The 21384-nt window shown below is 37.6% G+C and overlaps 2 protein-coding genes and 1 long non-coding RNA gene across 4 annotated transcripts; 1 reads left to right on the top strand and 2 right to left on the bottom strand.

Annotated features, from left to right (window-relative positions):
• Positions 1-4595: 4595 nt before the first annotated feature.
• Positions 4596-9236, bottom strand: LOC113355331. Its single transcript, XR_003362360.1, has 4 exons — positions 9106-9236; positions 7050-7164; positions 5440-5561; positions 4596-5358 (listed from the first exon to the last, which is right to left on the bottom strand). It is a non-coding gene; the product is annotated as an uncharacterized LOC113355331 (long non-coding RNA).
• Positions 9237-9413: 177 nt separating this feature from the next.
• On the top strand, positions 9414-12287 carry LOC113355333 (pentatricopeptide repeat-containing protein At5g19020, mitochondrial-like). The gene has a single exon (XM_026598164.1). It carries the CDS (start codon positions 9716-9718, stop codon positions 11834-11836), a length of 2121 nt encoding a protein of 706 aa, XP_026453949.1. The 5' UTR covers positions 9414-9715; the 3' UTR covers positions 11837-12287.
• Positions 12262-19781, bottom strand: LOC113355332 (mediator of RNA polymerase II transcription subunit 33A-like). Of its 2 annotated transcripts, XM_026598163.1 has the most exons (13): positions 18571-19779; positions 18366-18433; positions 18096-18206; positions 17551-17898; positions 17042-17346; positions 16841-16932; positions 16332-16695; positions 15872-16082; positions 15521-15635; positions 15085-15246; positions 14298-14958; positions 13742-13948; positions 12262-13585 (listed from the first exon to the last, which is right to left on the bottom strand). In XM_026598163.1, exons 2-13 carry the CDS (start codon positions 18404-18406, stop codon positions 12465-12467), a joined length of 3738 nt encoding a protein of 1245 aa, XP_026453948.1. In that variant the 5' UTR covers positions 18407-18433; positions 18571-19779; the 3' UTR covers positions 12262-12464. The 2 variants fall into 2 exon arrangements, with proteins under 2 accessions (XP_026453948.1, XP_026453947.1); XM_026598162.1 differs by having other exon boundaries at positions 18366-19781.
• Positions 19782-21384: the final 1603 nt, after the last annotated feature.

The following is a 21384-nucleotide window of genomic DNA, read 5'->3' on the forward strand; positions in this document are numbered from 1 at the left end:
CTTCAAAGACATCTTCCTCCTCTCCAGTCTCTTGGGATTCAGTATTCTCTACCTGAAGCTTAAAGATCTTCCGCTTGCTTTTACAAAAATGGTCTGACCTATACACCTCATCACAATTGTAACATAAGCCATGAGTTATCCTCTTGTTTATCTCTTCTTGGGTGAGTCTCTTAATTGTAGGAGTTGTGGGTGTAGGTTTGGAATTGTTGTGGAAGGGAGACTTTGGAGTCACCGGGGCAGATTTAGGGGATGTGAGAATTGTTCTAGGAGAGAAATTTGTATATTGGTATTGTTTTGAGGAACTGAAAGGGGTATTAAATGATTTTGTATAAGGTTTAGTGAGTTGGTTGGCTGAACTGAGTTTTTGTTATTGTAATCTGGCTAATGAAAAAGCAGCAGCTAAGGTTTGTAAGTGAAATACAGACACAGATTTTCCCATCTCATCCTTTAGGCCACTAAGAAAACTCATGACAAAATAAGTTTCAGTAAGTGTAGGGTTCATATACAGCATTAAGGCTTTAAGAGATTCAAATTCCTCATAGTATTCATCAACTGTGGTGGTTTGAACTAGCTTATTGAAACTGCCTACAAAATTTTCTTCTGTAGGATTCTCAAATCGAGCACATAAGTGTCTGGCTAAATCTGTCCAAGTAATACGTGGTTGATTCACCTGAAAATTGAGATACCATTTTTCTGCTTTACCCTCTAAATAAATTGCAGCAATATCAACTTTCTTGTGTTCCTCGATATCATTCAACTGAAAATAGCATTCGCTCTTCTGTAGCCAACCTCTAGGATTATTACCATTAAAATGTGGAAAATCAAGATTTGGAAGATGATGAATATTACCTGAATGAGATCTATGTTGATGGTTATAGTTCGAACCTTCAGTATCGTGCATATTAGAACCACCAGTATCCTCAGGACGATGAGGATTCACAGGCCTAGTGAATAAGGTGATGAGATTTCGATTATTTTCTTGTAATGCCTCCTTGAAGCTAGTTTTTACTGTATCGATCTGAGAAGTAAGATCTGCGGAAAGGGTTTGGAACTCCGAGCGGAGTTGAGTGATTGCAGTGGTGTTAGCATCAGTTTTATCGGAAACATCCTTGAGAGTCACCGAAAAAAAAAACTTGGGTGGATTGAACGGCTTTGATGCCAGTTGTTGTATCCCTACAACAAATTGAACAAGCAGAGAGGATAGAATGATGAAGAATCACCTCTTGAATCAAGATTCAAGCCAAAATCTGTGTCAGAGGCGCAACCAAATGACATTTCATTAAAACAAACTTCAGGTTATTTTTAGAGAAAACTCTCTTACACATTAAGTAGAGAATTATTGAACCCTAAAAAGACTCAATCAGTAACTGACGCGTGGCTAACCATCAACGATCCACAGCTAAACCAATTACAGACTGTCTGAATGACTAAGGCACACAATTAAAAGGATAGAGGCAGAATACATAGTAGTATTTGAAGAGGGAACACAACAAAAGGTCCCGATCTCCGGTTGCTTTTATATGCTTTACAATTTACTCCAAACAATGTCTTTAATAATAACTGTAACAACTCTAATATCAGTGTTAAGGGACATTTTGGTGCTAGACATAGCCCAGATAATCCCTCTGTGGATTTTTTGCGTAAACAACTTTTTTGAGCTGTTTTTCTGTTTTCTTAAAAGAAAAAAAAGGACAAATGAAAATAATGTCTTTAATAATAACTGTAACAACTCTAATATCAGTGTTAAGGGACATTTTGGTGCTAGACATAGCCCAGATAATCCCTTTGTGGATTTTTTGCGTAAACAACTTTTTTGAGCTGTTTTTCTCTTTTCTTAAAAGAAAAAAAAGGACAAATGAAAATAATGCATGTGAAGAAAAAAAACATAACTTTTTATTATAGGGCCTAAAAATGAATTCCTGCTAACTCCATGTGAGGAGGTTGTTTTTGTATGTCTATGTTTTAACGTTGTCTAAAATGTTATATGTCTATGTTTTAACGTTGTCTAAAATGTTGTATGTCTATGATTACGGCTGAAGCTCCATATTCTAGGCCCCTTTGCGGGCATCGGCAACGACAGCACCACTATACCTTTCATTTCATCAAAAGGCACAAAGAAAGGAGACTTTATTTTCAACTTTCGGATTTGGCTCTGCTTCTCTCTTACGTGATCTTTCTTTTTGAAAAAACAATCAAAAACTTCATTTTTTTTCTGTGAGTAACCCGTAATTTTCGTTCTTTTTCTTCTTAAAACTATCACATAGCTTCAATCCTAACGAAGAAACCAAAAACAAAAGCATCTTTTAGAATTCAGCTGGCGTCTTTGCCGAGATTCAAGGTACATCCATTCCGGTAACAACCAGAATTTTACTAAAAAAAATACACCTCCAAACAAAACAATCCTTGCATCATAAGCCGAAATAAGTGGATGAGATAGTATATCATAATGCTGATCACCTAAGTCTGAAACACGTCGTATCATGATGTTGATCCTGTCATATCAATTACCTCACCGGCAACTCCGTCTAACTCATCAAGAACGTCATCCCATGGGGTACGGGCCCGGCGTGGACGAACTGTGTATCTCTTTGAACTTTCTCCCATAGTTTCCAATGATGCGAAGGTATTTACATGAGCAATTACTCCGACAGCATTGAAATTCTCGGTTAATGCGTCGTTGGAAATCATCTTCAGCATTGTAGCTTTCGGGTCATAACTATATAGCGCAGATCTGGCAAATAAGAATATGATTTCACCGTTCTTTGTAAGACAAATTGGCTGAAATATCCTTCTACGAATACCGACTATGTCTTCGTAATTTATATCAAACTCCGCACGCCAAGTCTCTTTGGAGTCGCTACTTCTCGTCAAGGACCAGATTTTCACACTTGAATTGGCTGAAATATCCCTATAAGAACACAAATGCCTTCCAAGTGATACAAGTGACAGTTTTGCATCCAAGGAGGGACAGATAGCAATCGAAATTCTTCATCAGCCAAGTCGAAAGACACAACTTTTTTACCCGAAATCCAATAAATAGCACCATTTGCGTAGGTACCCCGGCTTATTATATCCAGCCGATAGGAAACTTTACCAATCACTCTCCACCCACAACCACTGCCTAGGGTGTATACTTAGACATTTCCTTCGGAAGACTCGTCGCTGGGTAATGGATTCTAACAACCTTGTACTCATTAGTTGACCCAAATACCCAAATCCACATGCTACACGACCACACATGTCAATCTCTCCTCCCTCTATAAGCTCTGAATATTCTTCCTTCACTACTAGTCGAGGAAGATAAACATATTCTCTGGTAAGGGGATTACAAATATAGATGGGATCTAGAATTGTACCGTGTAGTTGAAATGCACAAACCAAACCATTGAAGGAGCCAACTAAGTGATCAAATATAGGCTCATCGTGCATGGGAGGATGACAGATCCTTTTCAGATTTTCATTGTAAATGTATTTCTGACTTATTTGTCCTCCAAGGAAAAGTAAAGTTGTGACGTCATCAGGATCGTCAATGAGACAAGCAAAAAAGAGACTCGACTCCACCTTAGCGGCTAGGTTATCGTTGCCATCATCGCCAACATGCAGATGGTTAAGCAGGCGACTGAGGTGCATATTAGCAAAGTAAAGTATTTCTTGTACCACATCCGAGGGAAGAGACTACATAGGTCCTTGCACTAATAACACAAATCAAAAATAAGAAAATAAGAAAACTTTGGTGCATGTGCTTTTTCTACCATGATGGACCTTGTTATTACTTATAGGCTGCCATGTTTCCTAAAACAACACAAAGAAAAGGAAATTATCGAAACTAGGAAACAGGGCTGAGCGAGCTAGAAAAGAAATTAACACCGATAACCGATTTCTAATACTGATCAAATTAACACCCATAACCGATTTCTAAGAGCATCTTAAGGTGCAAAAAATTTTATGCGGATTTTTGATTTAGTCCTTTAATTTATAGGGTCTAAACATAGAATAAATATAGGACCTCAAATCTAATAACACTTTCTTGAACACCTTCATATTTAATAATTGGTTCCTCCTAAATTAGAAGACCCTACTGTTGGAGATGGATTTATGCAAAACAGAGTTTAAAATCCTACGTGTCATTTAAAATAGATAAATCTACCCTCTTCAGGAGATGCTCTAATATAGTAGGAAAATAAAAAATCAGAAAGAAATAGAATTGGCCAAGTCAGCAATAAAGGTGTCACACTGTGGCAACACCAACATTTTTAAGGGAAACTGACCTCAGATTTTTCTAGGGAAACTAGCAAGGTCCAACTTTCCATGACCAGGGCTGTTTGTTTTTCTTTCTTTCTTTTTTTTTTGATGCGGCCACAAAATTGATTTTTTTGGGTCGATACCTCAGAAAAATTATTTAGATAGAAATTATTTTTTATCACAAAAAGGAAATCCTTTCAATTTTTCCAAAAATAAAAAACTTCTTCTGTCGCCCACTCACACCATACTAATGATCATCATAACCAATTAATTCTTGCGTCACTAACTATTTACTGTACTTCTAGAAGACTAGAACTGCAGGGATAAATTCATGAGGTCCACCAAAAAATTTCTTAATACAACAAGATTATTAATTACTGAAACAAAATTCAATTGATTGATTTATTTTTATCTTTTCTTTTTCAATATTTTAAATAATCATCATTTATACGTATTTTAATTGTACTTGCAATCTCTTTCTACTTATTCTGTTGGGCTTGGACAGATCTGGATATTCATAGACATTTACACGGCTGGCAATGATCAATCCGTGGGAGAGGGTCCGTTCTTTATAATATGCAGCTGAGATTTTATTATTCTGGATGCAGCGCAGAAAGCTAATCTCAACCAGATGCCATTGACCATAAGAAGTTGTGAAGAACTAAACGAAAATGCTATGTGAACCAAAAACAAATCCGGAGCTTAATCCCGCAACACACGAACAGTGGGATCCACTTTTGCCTTAAAAAATCCAAGTGCTGAAGCTTTCTTTTTGTCCATCAGATCCCTTTCTTTTGGCCCATCAGATCTCATATCAGGATAAACCTTGGGACAAAATGTCAGAACTAAAAGAATGGGATGCTCATGCATTCACCTAAGTCTCTCGGCTGACTGCCCATATTGACCTATCCAAACAATGTTATTTCTGATCGACAAAGATAAAACGACCGATGGTACCTTTGTCAGCATCTGATGTTACTGCTTGGGAGCCACAGACGTTTGGTACCGACAGACGGGTATTAATTGAAACTTCTCTTTTGCCGGTTAAATCATCATCAAGATGATTAATGCTTTCGGAATCCAGAAATTCCACAACAGTTCTTTGACATATTTTACCTGCAGTTTGCACAAATCTTTAGAAATAATGCAAAATAGTAATTTCCAACATAACAAGAAAGCCTGGTGCAGAATCCAAACTTAAGCTGGTAGGTCTTGAAGTGGCCATGAATCTAATCTTGAGTTGCTCTGCAACCTTCTCCGTATATATATATATAGAGAGAGAGAGGTTAAAGCCTCTAAAATGCAGACAGTGTAAGAGCCTGTAGAAAAATAATAACCGATCAAAACAAAAACTGTCAAACAAATACATATATCGATTCAAAGCAAGAGAGCGAAAAAGAACGCAAGCTGGTTGGTGTTGTAACGGTCATGAATTTAATCTTGATACAATATATATATAGAGAGAGAGACCAAAACCAGTTCCACATGAAACGATTAAACACAGAACCACTCATCCTTGTAAAGCAGGACAATTATTTGCATGCTTGCAACCGTGTATATGCACCAGTGAACAGTCATATCAGCAATTCTATGAAACCCAAGTCAGCAAGCAAGACAATCTACGAAACTAAACCAACAGAACCACACACACAACAATCGCGGCAGCAAGATGTTCCAGTGAATCAGAACAAGGAAGGAAAAGAGCACTTAAGTCAAGAGCATTTGATCTAAGAGGAAGTTAAAACGAAACTGATGCATTTTCTGAACAAAAAAATAGAAAATGAATCAGGAGGAGCAGATATGAGGAGAAACAGGAAATGGCATTGACGCAGAAATTATGAAATTGGAATAAAAGAAATTGAAGAATTCGGAATTGAGATTGAAGGTAAACAGTTGAAGATGCGTAATACGCCGATCTGGAAATGATCACAAAATAATGCTAGAGATCTTTGCACGAGTCTTGCACGATATTGAATTGAACAATAATGATGATCTTGCATCAGTCTCACATGATTGAGATGAAACTAAACAAAGCTGGTGATCTTGCACCAGTCTTATATGGAAACCGATCTCTAATAGATCTAAAATTAAATGAAAATAAACCAAAATTGACATCGAATTAAAAAACAAGTAAATTGCAAAAACTTGGAAAAAGAATTGAGAAAGAAAATTGCAGAAAACGTACAGAATTTATAGACCCGAGAAGAATTAATCTACACTGATCGAGTTAAGCAGCAGAAACTGAAGAATCCCTACATTCCAAAATATTTAGAGCAGACGCCCAAGGATATGAATCCGTAGTTAGATTGTGAATCCTATCTTTCAGGACCAATTACAGGACCACTTATAGAGGCATATGATATAAGAGAGACCGCACTCATGCAACTCACACACACTTACATGGCAACTCATGGCGACTCACTGACTCACACTTACACTCTCTATACACCATTACGTTCCTCACCGTGTTGGTTAGTCTGGGCAACTCCACTGAATCCCGGTTTAGGAAGATGGCTTTCAAATGGGATAACAAGGTTGATCTTCTATAGAAAGCAAACCCTTTAAAATCTCGACTAAAACTGAATGGTTACTAGTTACTTCATGTTGTCACCTAAACAACTATTGAACCAGTAGCCAAACTCTACCGAGCACAGCCTAATTGTTTACAACTAAACAGACCTAATTCTAAGTTCTAACATAGAGAACAGGTACATGACTTTAGTGCTACTAACAGATGATGGAAGCTCAAATGAATTCCACAACTGTTTTACATTGTACAATGAAGATGGGCTAGATAGCAGTCATACCTCTTTCTCTATATACTAGCCTTCAAAAGTAATCTGCCTCTGCTGCTTGGTACTAGTGGTTGCGTGATCAAGAGCTGCGAATATTCACGTCCCTTAGTGTTGTGTTCTTATTATGCTGCAAAAAGATAAAATATATTTTCAAGCTTAGAGGAAGTCCATGTTATAAAATAATGAAACACTGGCCATTCGGTTATGAGTCAACCATCATGACCCTACTCATCTGTAAGCAAATCACGAATAGAATGAATGTTCAGATATGGGCAAAGTATAAGAAAATTATAAAAGTTCATAGACATAGCTATCTTTTAAGATACACTAGCAAGGAAAAGTTTGTTGGCGGGTTATACACAAACAATCTACAAGCCCAAATATGTCACACTGTATTAAAAAAAAATTACACTAAAAAAATGAAGAACTGCGGTTATATTGGACTTGTCTAAACCTAACATTGAGTGTAGTAAACTAAAAAACATTGTCCCGGAGCAATAGTAGTTTCCATTGTTTTCAAAAAGTGTGCTTTGGATAATCCACGCAAAAGAGGTGCAAAGTGTATCAGTAATAAGAGGGATAGCACGACACATGAATTGCACATGCGCGACTGTGTTGTGCCAAAAATTAAGAGAAAAAGCATCAAAAGAGTAAATAACTTTCTGAAAGCAGCATATTATATTTTCAGAAACAAACTGTACTTTCATAAAAATATAACTTTCTTGAATATAGAAAACTTGTATATCGAGATAAACTCTTTCTTGGAATGAGAAATTATAACAAACTAAGATTACTTAGCCGCACCAAACATATTGGAGTCAGTCATCCAGCTACAGACCAGTTCAATTAGCTGGATGACTAATTTCAGTTCATACAACATTGTCATATTTGATTTTAATTTTAATACCTGATTTCCAAGAAAACGAAAAACATAAAAAATGTGGATTTCTTTCTGTACGCAACAAATTGTACTTTTTGAAAGATATAACTTTCTTGAATAGAAAACCTATATATCGAGATAAAGTCTTTTCTCCAATAAGAAAATATAAGAAACTAAAACTACTTAGCCGCACCCAAACATATGCATAACTATGGCATGTATGAATTCAAATCAGTCGTCTAGATCAAGAAAAAATCTTTCCTGGAACGAGAACTTATACCAGACTAAAATTACAAAGCCGCACCCGAACATGTAAACAAATATGATATTTATGAGTTGAAACTAGCCATCTTGATTGAAATCTGTTCAATTATCTAGACGAAAGATTTCAATTGATATAATCATTGTCATATTTGATTTCAATTTTCATTTTATTTATATATGTGCAATTACAGTGAAGGATCTAAGGAACAATGTTTCTTAGATCATTGTTTCTAAGGAACAATGTTTCAATTTTCATTGTCATTTTACCTAATCATTGTCATATTTTACCTAGTATTGGTAAGTTTCTCATCTCCCCGCTCCTTCCCAGATGAGAAGGATCTAAGGAACAATGTCGGCTATTCACATAGCCTAGAACAATACTCCATCAGATGCTACTCGATATACTAAGTAACTCAAGAAAAACTAAAAATACTATTTTACTTTCCACTAAATATTGAAGGAGGCAATTTCAGAATAACATATGCAGATTTCAATCTAAGATAAAAAAATTCAAATAATTTGAGAGAGATTTCAAATTATAGAAAAGAAAAGAAAAAACCCAAAAGTAAAACAAGATTCAAGGATTAGGTAACAATTTTGATTTTGCAAATATTCAGAGTGACCCTAACCAAAACAAGAACTGATTTATGTATCTGATTTCCTTTGTACTTGGGCATCATCTTGCACTAAAGGGGTAAACTTTCAGATCTAATTAAAAACTAAAATATGACCCAATAACCAAAATATCATAAATTCGCCTTCACAATCCCAAACCAATCAAAATAGAGAGTGATCAAAAAGTCTAGAATTAGAAAAACATATCACTGAAAAACAGTACATCCTGTACATTAAATTAAGAACACAAAGCGTCATGACATCAGAACCTTAATTAGAAGTACGGAGTTTGCACTTTGCAGTGCTTACCTGACAAACACACATGTTTCTCCGTTCAGACCAGATTTAAGAGGAAACCGAATTTTGCTTTTTCAGATTGGAAGCCAGCCGCCGTCACAGAGCCTCGAACTATCTTCTGATCTGTGGGTTGGAGATACCGATAGTAAAGGGCACACAGAATAATGACGTAAGAAGATAGGGTCATAATGAGATGGGTCCCGTCGCCACCTGAAATTTTTGGGTCCCACCAAACGTATCTTCTTCCACAAAATTAAATTAAACTAAAAAAATAAAATTAAGAGAAGAACCCCATTTCACTACAAAGGTTGATTCTTTGTCATTCTCTTCTCTTGTCCACTGTTTTTTTTTCGTTGTATCTCTCTCGAAAACATTCACATAGACTTGGTTTTTGTTTAATGGAGGTTCAAACACCCTTCTTCTTCGTTCCCTTTGTTTAAAACAGTGGTACATCTTGATGATCAACAAAATGAGGATATGATTGATCATTCTGAACAGTTGATTAGTATGAAAAACAGTAAATCGATTTTTGTAATTGTTGAGGGAGAAAAAAGAAAAAAAGGGCCATGTGAGTTTGCCCCTCAATATTTGTAGCTGTAAAGCTAAATATGAATTGATCATCATGAGTAAATCCTTCAAACCCACCACATTCCTTCACTCTGTAATCTCAAACCCTTCAACCTTACATTCAAATAGAAAATGGGTTTCAAAAATATCAAGAAACGGATTTACAGAGCTGCCAAATTGGCCTAAGGAAAGTGTCTCATTATTGTTCACTGATGACCCGCGGGTTCGAACAAAACCAAGTTATGAATTCGCTTTAGTTTCAGCTCTTAAGTTCTGTTCATCCCATTATTCGATATCACAAGGAGAACAGATTCATTCTTTAGTATTGAAATCTGGGTTGGTCTCAAATATATATATTCAGAATAGTTTGATTAATATATATGTAAAGTGTGGTAGAATTGATGATGCAATGTGTTTATTTGGTTCATGTTCGGTTTTGGATACTGCTTCATGGAATATATTGATATCTGGGTATGTAAAGCTTTGTAGATTAGATAATGCTTGCAGATTGTTTGAAGAAATGCCGAATAAAGATTGTGTATCTTTTACCACAATGGTCATGGGTTTAGCTCAAAATGATAGATTTTATGATGCTTTAGAGGTTTTCAAGGAAATGAGACTTGTGGGAGTGAAGCCAAATGAGGTTACGTTGGCGAGTGTAATCTCGAGTTATTCGCGTCTAGATGGGATTTGTAATGGAAGTATGGTTCATGCATTAGCCCTTAAAGCTGGGCTTGAAGGTTTTATCCTTGTTTCCACTAACTTGATTCATATTTATTCAGTTGATTCCAGATTAGATGATGCAAAAGGGATCTTTAATGACATGCGAGAACGCAATCTTATTACTTGGAATGTGATGCTGAATGGGTTTTCAAAAGCTGGGTATGTTGATGCTGCCAGAGATCTTTTTGAGAAATTTCCTGGAAAAGATTTGGTTTCTTGGAGTACGATGATTGGTGCATTTGTGAGAAAAGATAGGTTAGATGATGCTTTGGTAACATTACGAGAGATGGTGTGTTATGGTTTCAGACCCAACGAGGTCTTGACTGTGGATTTGGTTTCTGCCTGTGGACGTTTGATGAATATTAACGGAGGTCAGCAGTTGCATTGTATAAGCATAAAGATTGGCTTGGATTGCTATGTGTTCATGCAAGCAACAATAATCCATTTCTATGCAGCTTGTAAGAAGATGGAACTAGCTCATTTGCAGTTTGAATTAGGGTGTAAAGAAAATATCTCGTCATGGAATGCTCTTATTGCTGGTTTTCTTACAAATGGCATGGTTGATTTAGCAAGTAAAGCATTCAATTCAATGCCAAACAGAGATGTCGTTTCGTGGAGCACTATAATTTCAGCTTACGCTCAAAATGAGCAATCTGAATTAGCATTTGAACGCTTTCAAGAAATGCTGACTAGTGGAGTTCAACCTAACGAAATCACTATGGTAAGCATTCTCTCTGCCATTGCTCAGTTGGGTTCATTAAAACATGGAAAATGGGTTCATGATTACATACTTGATAAATCCATTCCTTTGAACGATAATTTAACCGCGGGACTAATTGATATGTATGCCAAGTGTGGGAGCATTAAGGAAGCCCTAGAGCTGTTCAATCAAGAACGAAACAGGGCAAAGTCAGTTTCACCATGGAACGCAATTATCTTTGGGGCAGCTGTGCATGGGAACCCTGAAACGTCGCTTAGAATATTCTCGGATCTGGAAAATACCCACTTAAAACCTAATTCAGTCACATTCTTAGGTGTGCTGACTGCATGTTGCCATGCCGGATTGGTTGAGCAAGGGGAGAGCTATTTTAAGTGTATGAAGCAATTTTACAACATCGATCCAAATATTAAGCACTATGGGTGTTTCCTCGATCTTTTAGGCAGAGCCGGGCGGTTAGAAGAGGCCGAGAGAACGATAGCAAGTATGCCAATGAAGGCTGATGTCGTGATATGGGGCACGTTGTTAGCTGCCTGCAAGACTCATGGAAATGTTGAAATTGCAGAGAAGGCTGCAGTGAGTCTTGAGAAGTTGGAGCCAACTCATGGTGGCGGTAGAGTTCTGCTGTCAAATACATATGCAGATGCAGGGAGGTGGGACGAAGTTTTCTTAGTTAGAAATGCAATGCTGCGCCAGGGAGTGCAGAAGGTGCCTGGCTGCAGTGATGTTTCTTGATGAGATCATGCTGTTCTAGCCCCAGAGTGCTGTACACATCTTCTGAATCGCTTGATTCAGCCTGCAGGAATTTCTTTGTTGCCAGTGATTTAGAATCTGGACACTTATAAAGGTTGAGTGACAAATAGGGTTATCCATTTACGACGACGTAGTCTGCTGAACATACTGCACTGCATCAATTGGTAAAGCATGTTGTATCGTACTGTGCTTTCACTTGTTTAAAGCAACATTCCTTTGATATTTGTACAGATAATTTTTCTTGTAATGTTAATATGCAAGAGTAAACAGATTTTATCCAAGAGATGAAACATATACTTGAGGTGCTAGTTCTTGTTTTTTAAGGTTCAGCTTTTGATGAAACTTAATGAGTCTGTACACCTGGTGAGGCTCAGTTTAATTTAGCTGATGAAGCCCAGAATGTAATGTGAATAGACAACAATTTCAACTTCCATATTACTATTGCAAAACCTTCCATCAATTTCCATGACTACTTTCTGCAACTGTACACGGGCGATTCTACAAAGACCACTGGTCTACTAGTACGAGAAGTCCGGATTTCTACGATACAAAATTAGGAATACATAACCTCTAAAACATACTGTACAACATTCTCGAAGAAAGAGGTGAATCATTCACTACTACTTAAAACAATCAGTTCAGCAGCTGCACCCATTGTCGCATTTCCGCCTCTTCCTAACAGAGCCACAGCAAGCTCTTCCTCGTTCCAATTCCTCAATCCTTTACATAATCTCTTCAAGATGTCTACATCCACTTCCAACAGCCACTCCGGTGTGCAAGCGACCATCAAAGTCAGAGATCCTAACATATATGCACGCCATGTAGCACAATCACAACCAAGTGAGATCTTCCCATCGAGCACACTTGCTAGGAATTGGAAGTGGGTTCTGATTACTTTAGGCCGTCTCTTTGAAGCTGTTGATACAGATTCTACACCCCAGGCAAATGTTCCACACATAACCGCAAAATATGCTAGTGCGTAACCACCTAACATTGCACCCATCCCTCCACAGCTTCCTTCCTGTTCTGATCCATGAACAGATAGGAACCATGATGGTAATGTCTCTTGGATCAAGCGCTGAGCAAGAGGTGCCCCACCAGATAACCACACCAGTGAAGCTCCTAGTGATGCTGCGAGCTTCACCTGTTTCATTGCTGCGGCAAGAGAAATCTGCCCATATCTCGTCCCATATTTGGTCCTTTTCAGTTTCTCCATTCTTTGTCTTTGCAGTTCGCTAGCTGCGATTTCCTTCACCGAGTCCATCAAGAGAGAGAGAATCACCTCCGTCATGAACATAATATTTCTAATACATCGATATACTCGTAAATAGAGAATCCCAGGGGCAACAGGGGAAAATCCTCCGTAAAAATGAGAACCAAATCCATGGCCAAGAAGCGCTCCAACACCACCATTACTCGTTATAGGTGAACCACTAAGGCCTAGTGTAGCTGTAAAGCAGCTCTTGAGAAGCTGAACTACAGCATCCTTATTATGGTGGAAAACTGTGCGTGATGCAGAGAAGATGAGGAAATCGCTCCAGCGCTTCACTTTCTGGACCCACAGGGAAGACACAATCGGCATGCATGGCCACGGGCAACCTGCTGCAAGGTTTTCCAATGCAGGACCAGCAAGGTTGAGGAATCTTTCTGAGTCTTTATCGAGTTTGTAGGTTATTGTAAGGCTTACGAAAGCGGCCAAAGGTAGTGGAAGTGTTGCTGGAGAGCTTCCTCCTGGCAGCAACAAAGTTTAGGCCATTGATGTCATAAAATGAGAAGTTACTGAACTGTTTATGTGGAATATTAAGAACATTTAACTTTTTGGACTTTTTTTTTTTTTTTTTTTGAGAACACATAGCTTAAGGGTGTTTGATGGCCACAAGGAAATACCTGCAACAAGGCTCGGAACATCAACGCCAGTAGCAGCTACAATTCTTTTGATCTGTTCTTCAGTAGACGAGAGATTTGCTGCAGGGCTTGGCCAATCAGTTCCATTCATAAAAGCTGGCTTCCAAATTCCACGAGTTACTTCGGCAGAAAAGTAACTGATAATGGTTCCCAATGATGCAGGAAGAAAATCAGCTAGATCTTTGAGGCCTGAAACCCCAGTAATGAATGTTAACTAGCGCCCATAAAAAATGTAAATAATTTCAACAATGAAGTAAGGAACTTATATAAAAAGAAGTTATCTAGAATAATGACCGAAGTTTTTGCTCAAAAAGGTTTTGCTGCTGCCTTCTTTACTCGAAAAAATAAGATAGAAAAATTGCTAATAGATTTCAGCTCTTAAATGATGACTGAGTTTCGTAAAACAAACAATATTTTCATTGACATATTCCTCTAATTATCTATTGAAGTTGGTTAACATTTGACAATACTATTCAACAAGATATATTGCTTGGGAGTAAACAGTAAATATTTAGACTGTAAGTCAATCAAAACTAACCTGTAGCCAATTCACGAGGCGAAAGTCTTCCATGAGAGCAAGCTGTAAGAGCTGCATCGACCACAAAAGGAACAGCTTCCATGATTTCCCAAGCAGGTAGTTTAGGTCTTAGAGAGGCGTCTTCACTTCCAGGACCAGATGAACTACTACTTCCGGAAGTTAGAGGCTGGTTTCCACTTTTATTCATTGTCTTCCTGAACATCATGTTTAAAAGGTTATCAACAATTTGATGCACTGGAGTTCCATGCACAAGACCAGAAAGGGTTGATGCCAAACATGCTTGATGCTGCCGGTACCAGACTTTCAATTTTGGAAACGAGTCCACAAAGATGGGTTCCACAAATGATGAACTTCTGACTCTTGATTTTCTGTGACTTCTACTTTGAACTGTTGATGTGTTGCCAGAAACTACTAATTGAGAATTCCGCACCAACAAAAGATATTCAAGAGTTAAGTGGGACCACACTGGGGGAACATCTCCAATGACATGTTCAAGAGGTGGATAATTAAATTTCCACAGCCTCAACAGAAGAGTAAACGCATTCGAAAAAACTGAATGTGCATTGATTTCTTCTCCTGTTGGAAGAGTCCATGAGACACTCGGCACACATGAACCAAAAATCTCACAGATGGCAATCAATGCACCCGCAAGTTGTGGAACCTACATTGTGAAAAGAATCATGAGAATACAAAGATAATATCCTTCCTGCATTGCTGTAAACTTAACAATAGCGAACAAGGTAACGAGGTTACTTAACACTATGGAATTGTACAAGTAAAAGCCTACCAAGCCATGCAGCGATAAAATTTGGACCAAGTCAACTGCTGCCATGCCAACAAGAAGGGTGTTCAGCAAAGGAGCATAAGCTATCAAATGACTTTCGCTCCCGGAATAATCTGCAGGAACTGGAGGAGATAGCAGTTCTGTAATAAAACAGACAGTGTGCTCCTACATGAAGCAGGAAAAGGGTCACAGTGGATTAGAGTTAAACAAAATAAATTACATAAAACATCAACCGACGAAAAGTTTTCTTCACCTAGAATTAAAGTTAGAATATAGAACAAACACCAATCTTAGTGGATAAGAAGGAAGTTCCTCTGAAGAGTCTAGAGAATGAATACATAAGATTCATGCTATCCCTCTTAAAAGACGAAAATCTGTGTTTTACACATACACGAATAAGAAAATAAAAATATATAAAATAAAATAAAAACCTCATTACCTGTATGTTCCAACCTCGAACCAGAGATGCTCCACAGAGAATGGTGGCAGCGGAGACCTTCTCATCGTCTGATCCATTTATTGCAATCTCAAATATTTTTTCGAGCTCCGCCAAGCTTCCACCAATACCATGAGCATAATCAGTCACTTGCTACAGTAAATTAAGCGAAGGACATGAAAACAAGAGCTAGGGACTCAGTTACTTCTATATGGGGGAATATGGGAAATTGGACAGTTTTGACATTGATTAACTAAACCATCGAAAGTAATCAAAATTCTGATGGAAATGTATTTAGTAATGGTAGTGTAGTATTACTAGTTTGACAACAAAAGATGGATATTTGGAGCACACCTTGAAGCCGGTACTGAAACCAAAACATTTACCATTGCTGGAGTTAATGGGGCCCCTTTCATTAATGATGACCAACCAAGCACTTGGCCAGGTGCAATATGAGGCAATTGGCTGATTCGCCCATTCACGTAACTCGGCCAGAAATATGCTGACGTATCCAGCAGATTTCTAGCAATACAAGACTCAACTATCAAATGCCGCATGTTTCCAGCTGCAAGCAAACATAAATGAATGAGTAAAATTAACATAATTTACAGGAACCCCAGAATACACCAAACAACTCAAAAGAAAGAAAAAAAAAACATAAACAAGCCGTTTCAGAAAATGACACTTAAGAAAAAGGGATAGCCAAACAGGTATAATAAATATGAAGAAAAAAAATCTATCTTACACCAAAGAGAACCATCCATAAAAGGAATCATTTGTTCAAATTAAAAATTAAAGTGTAAGAGATTCTTACAGCAGTTCATTGGCATGTCACTCATGCTAATGCAATCAAAGTAGCCACTTTCTACTGAGAGGCCTGAGACAAACATCATTGCTTTTGCCGCAGCCTGATTGGCTGCAGAAATAATAGATTGAGGTGGGGCCAGCAAAGCCTCATAATCCCCCAGGGATTTTAAGCTTGAAACCAAATCCAACCGACGATTCCCCACAACCTGTCTGTCAGTCCACTGGTTATTCATGCTATTTTGTTCCTTTTCAGCGGCTATGGCATCCTCCTCCTCCTCAATAATATTGGCAATTGCAAGTGTGGTAATAGACAGTAACAAGCATAAGCGAGTATCAAGGCGAGGTACAGGACCTTCAATGGGATCCCTTTCCTGGCAAATTACAAAAATGTTGTTAAAGAAGGAGATGGGCTTTTAAAAGAAGCAATGTTTCCTTTTGATGGACTAATTCTATTTCTCCTTCTCTTTTTTCCTTTTTCTTTAAATTTTTTTGGTCTTATTGGAAAAAATATATTACCCTTTGAACATGCCGAATTGCAGTAAACCAAAGACCTAAGAAGGTGTCGTGCCAGGTAGTACCATTAACTGCTTGAAGAGATTTAATGAAACCTGTGCAATTTAATAGCCATTAAATTCTAACAACATACATGCAATTGAAACCTAATAATAAAAGAGAGCACCAAATATCAAACTGCATACAACTTAAGATGTGCCATACCAGTAAGAATTTCACTGGCACTAGTTGCTAAAACAAGTGATCCATCATTGGTATCTTCCAGAAACAGGTCAAGAGGAAGCCAAATTGAAGAACAACTATGAGCGGATGAACTCAGAGACCCAGAAGCCAAAACTGCGTGGAATTCTTGTTGAAGACCGCCTTTACTTTCTCGAGACAAAATTTTACGTGTATCTGATGACAACTGCAGCAGGGTTTCTGGTGTTATTGTGTTTGAACTCCTTAATGCAGAAGACTGTGCCGCAAGCAGACGTAAACGATGAATGAAACCTTCCCAATGTGACTGCCTAAGAAGAAGTCAGATGGTATGATCAATCGAATTTTTTATTGAACTATCCAACACCTGAATTAATTAACTGCATTACTAAAAAGATAACAACACATTGAATTGAGTATGAAACCAATTTGGAATTTAGAATTTAGATTTTGGAATCTTTCCAGAAGTACTACACACCAAAAAAAGAACAAGTTGAAAGGTTCACATATCTCACATGTTTTCACGTGCCAAGAAGAGAAGCCTGGAAGTCAATTTACTCTGCAGGAACTGACCAATCAAATCTATCGCAAACACTGTATTTGCTTTCTGCAATCTCTCATGATGTTCTGTACTCCTCTCATTGAAGCCAACATCACCATCTATTTCCATATCTTGCGGCCTTGTCGCCCATCTAGACTTCTTTTCCAAGGTCAGTTCCAGCAACCCTTCGTCATCTAAAGTTGCATCAACTAACTGCCATACAATCGAAAACACGAATTCAACGACAAGAATCCCAGCTTCAGATGCTTGAAGACCAAATATCTCTGAGAGATGAAGAGCATCATCTATGGCTTTCATGCACCTGCGTAACCAGATGTGTCAGTATCACCGCATTTCACTCTCACAGAAGTAAATTTATGCACAAATATAACATCAACATTTTCTAAAACTAGGGAGTTTTTATTACAATTCGAACATGCCCACACTATATCATCGGAAACAATACCATCAAGTGAATTTTCCTGACTATGGGATGAGATTAACCCGAGAAAAACTTACTTCTGATCATTTGAACCAGTGAATTGAGATGCAAATGAAAAGGCATGCCTCTTAGTTAGCTCCATAAACAGCCTATATGCAGCTGGTTGAGACCTTCGCCTGGGAATCACCCTATAGAAAATCAAAAAAGAAAATGATTCAACACCAAAATTCATAATGCCCCACTTAAACAAAACATCCAATTTCCATCACACTATTTCAATTTGAAATCAAAATCACCAAAACCTAAAAAAAAAAAATAAGAAGAAGATAGAGAAAAAGGGCTTGCACCTGGAAGAAAGTAGAGCAAGAACCAGCATAGGGTTCACCATTTTAGCAGTCAACGCCTTCTCCAAGAACTTCCATGAGATTGGAACATTATTATCCCAACAAATGTAAGAAACCAACAGATTTGCAAGTTCAGTTGAAGGTAAAGAAACACCCCCAAAACCCAAAACTGAAGAGATTTGAGTAACCCATGTTACTGGATCAATACCTTTACTCCGGCCAGTTTTAGTTACTTCTAAAACACGATCCCAGACATTAGTTGCTGTTTGTCCAATTACAGCCATTTTTAAGAAACTACTCAGCTTACTAATTAGATCATAAATAGCGCCATGAAACAACCAAATTAGAAACCCAGATCACGAAATTGAAATCAAGAAATCAAAGTTAGTATGATGAGAGTGTGAATGAGATCATGGGATCATGATGATGCACACATTGAAGAGGTTTTTCTCTTCTCTGTTTTGAGGAACAGAGAATATTAGTATTTATTTTTGTCCAAGGGAGTGGTATTGTTTGCGGGTCCCTTGTGTTTGAGGACTTTTATGTCCAAATTTGAGGGTTTGATAAAAGTACAGTATTTAATTAGAAGTGAAGGCGAGTCAGTGTGTGTGTGTGGAGTGCGGTTTTAAGAGATTTTTATCTTGATTTATAGGGTTCAGGGTTCGGCTTGGAGCTAGCTAGGGTCCCAGGGTACTCAAGAGAAATGATAGAAAAAATGCACTTGGTGCCACTTGCATGCCATCACTTATTCCCCCGATGTACACCAAAAGAGCACTTACTATCAAAATCTGGTGTTGGAATTTAAGGAACGGGCATTGTGTCGTTTTGGCCGTCTCAACCAAGATTTCGGTGATTTTTCCAGTTTCGGTCACAGAGGAGCCGGCATTGGTATTTTGGCCGAGACGATTTTTTACCAAGAAAGTCGTTGGAATTGCCCAACCTCGGTTGCAATCTCGTTTTTTCACCAGGAAAATCGATGGAATTTAACTTTAATTGTTCCATGGTTTCGTCTGATTCCATTGAAGCTCTTCAATTTTGATCGGCTACATATATTCTATTTTTATTTTATTTTTGATTAAAACTCAAATAATGCTAAATATGAGAGACATACGAAAACAATAAAGAGAAGATACCCAAACATTTACCGGTCATTCCACCATTTTATAGAAATGGAATTTAATTGAAGAAGAGCTTCTTCAAGCGCGGATGAAAAAACAACAAGAAATAAAACACCATGTTTGTTAAAGTCTCTCCGCCTTTAATTCTTATTTTGTGGCTCTTTTTCGCTGTCTTGATTGGTTACAGTGGTGATACCAACTACAACAACGCATGTATCTTGATCAATTATCCTCATTTGTTGATTATAGAAATCTCATTTCTTCATTTGTTAAACTCAATTAGGTTCTTAATAATATGTATAATTCTTAAGATTATTCTGATGATTTTCATTTGAGGTTAACTGCAAATTTTGCTGATTATTATTATTTATTTATTTTTATGTATATATATATATATTTGTTTTTTTTGTACAATTTGGAGCTATTGGGGTTGAAAAAGCGGGGGTCTAACAACCACACCCAATATTTCGCTTAGCAACCTGTATGGAAAACTCCAATATAATTCCAAGAGAATCAACTAGACAGTCAGACTCAATCAATGGAAATATATCTAAGAGTTTGTATCTTGATTTCTCAATTCGATCCGCAATCAAACAAATAGGAATTTGCGAGCCCGATTGAATAAGAGAAATAACTTGGACGGTATCACAAACCAATATCCAAGTGTCAATCAATTCAATCAGCAACCCAAAGGTCGGATTCAAGAACTGGTTGAACTTAACGCACAACCTGTGATATTTCTATTATATAACAAAATATAATGCGGAAAATAAATAACACAGACACCAGAAGTTTTGTTAACGAGGAAACCGCAAATGCAGAAAAACCCCGGGATCTAGTCCAGATTTGAACATCACACTGTATTAAACCGCTACAGACACTAGCCTACTCCAAGTTAACTTCGGATTGGAATGTAGTTGAGCCCTATCTCACACTGATCAAGGTACAATCGCGTTCTTTACGCCTCTAGAACCACGCCGGATTTTGCGCACATGATTCCCTTAGCTGATCTCACCCACAACTAAGAGTTGCTACGACCCAAAGTCGAAGACTTGATAAACCAATCTGTCTCAAACAGAAAGGTCTATAGAATAGATAAATCAGTCTCCCACAGATAAACATATGAGTTTCGTTCAGTCTTTTGATAAATCAAGGTGAACAGGAACCAATTGATATGTCGTACTTATATTCCCAAAGAATATCCTAGAAATACAAATCACCTCACAATAATCTTAATCGCATGGTAGCGAAACAAGATATTGTAGAATCACCAACGATGAGACGAAGATGTTTGTGACTACTTTTTATCTTGCCTATCGGAGAATCAATCTCGAGCAAATCTTAGAGATGATAGTACACAATACGATAGAACAGGGCAAGATCAGAACACGCAACTACAGAGAAAATAGTTGGGTCTGGTTTCACAATCCCAATGAAGTCTTCAAGTCTTTAACCTACAGGGTTTCGTGAAAAACCTAAGCTTAAAGGAGAATCGCCTCTAGTCGCAACTAGTATCACACAGGAGGTGTGGGGATTAAGTTCCCCAGTTGCTAGAGTTCTCCTTTATATAGTCTTCAAAATCAGGGTTTGCAATCAATACTACCTTGGTAACAAAGCATTCAATATTCAATGCTAGATGAAAACCTTATTAGACTCAAGCTAATATCTTCCAACCGTTAGATCGAACTTAGCTGGTTACACCCAATTGAAAAGTGACTTCATTTAGATATGAGTAACTGTACCTAAACGTGTGCACCTTGTTGGCTCAACAATAGTTAACCGAAGTTAGCCATATGAACACTTCATATAAACCTTATTCATCTTAACCACAACTAGTTCAAATGACTCAAATGAAACTAGCTATAGAGTTGTTCAATTGTTTATATTATCATAGAAGTATACAA

This window comes from Papaver somniferum, chromosome 3 (genome assembly GCF_003573695.1).
Source record: "Papaver somniferum cultivar HN1 chromosome 3, ASM357369v1, whole genome shotgun sequence".
In the NCBI taxonomy this organism is placed as follows: Eukaryota; Viridiplantae; Streptophyta; class Magnoliopsida; order Ranunculales; family Papaveraceae; genus Papaver; species Papaver somniferum.

What these genes read in the sequence shown, in the direction of transcription:
- LOC113355333 (XM_026598164.1), top strand. Translation starts at nt 9,716, where the DNA reads ATGAGTAAATCCTTCAAACCCACCACATTCCTTCACTCTGTAATCTCA.
- LOC113355332 (XM_026598162.1), bottom strand. Translation starts at nt 18,646, where the DNA reads ATGGCTGTAATTGGACAAACAGCAACTAATGTCTGGGATCGTGTTTTA. An exon ending in CTTGCTCTACTTTCTTCCAG is followed by an intron (nt 18,207 to 18,365) that starts GTGCAAGCCCTT and finishes GATTTTCTATAG; the next exon opens with GGTGATTCCCAGGCGAAGGT. An exon ending in TGTTCCGAGCCTTGTTGCAG is followed by an intron (nt 13,586 to 13,741) that starts GTATTTCCTTGT and finishes TGTTGCTGCCAG; the next exon opens with GAGGAAGCTCTCCAGCAACA.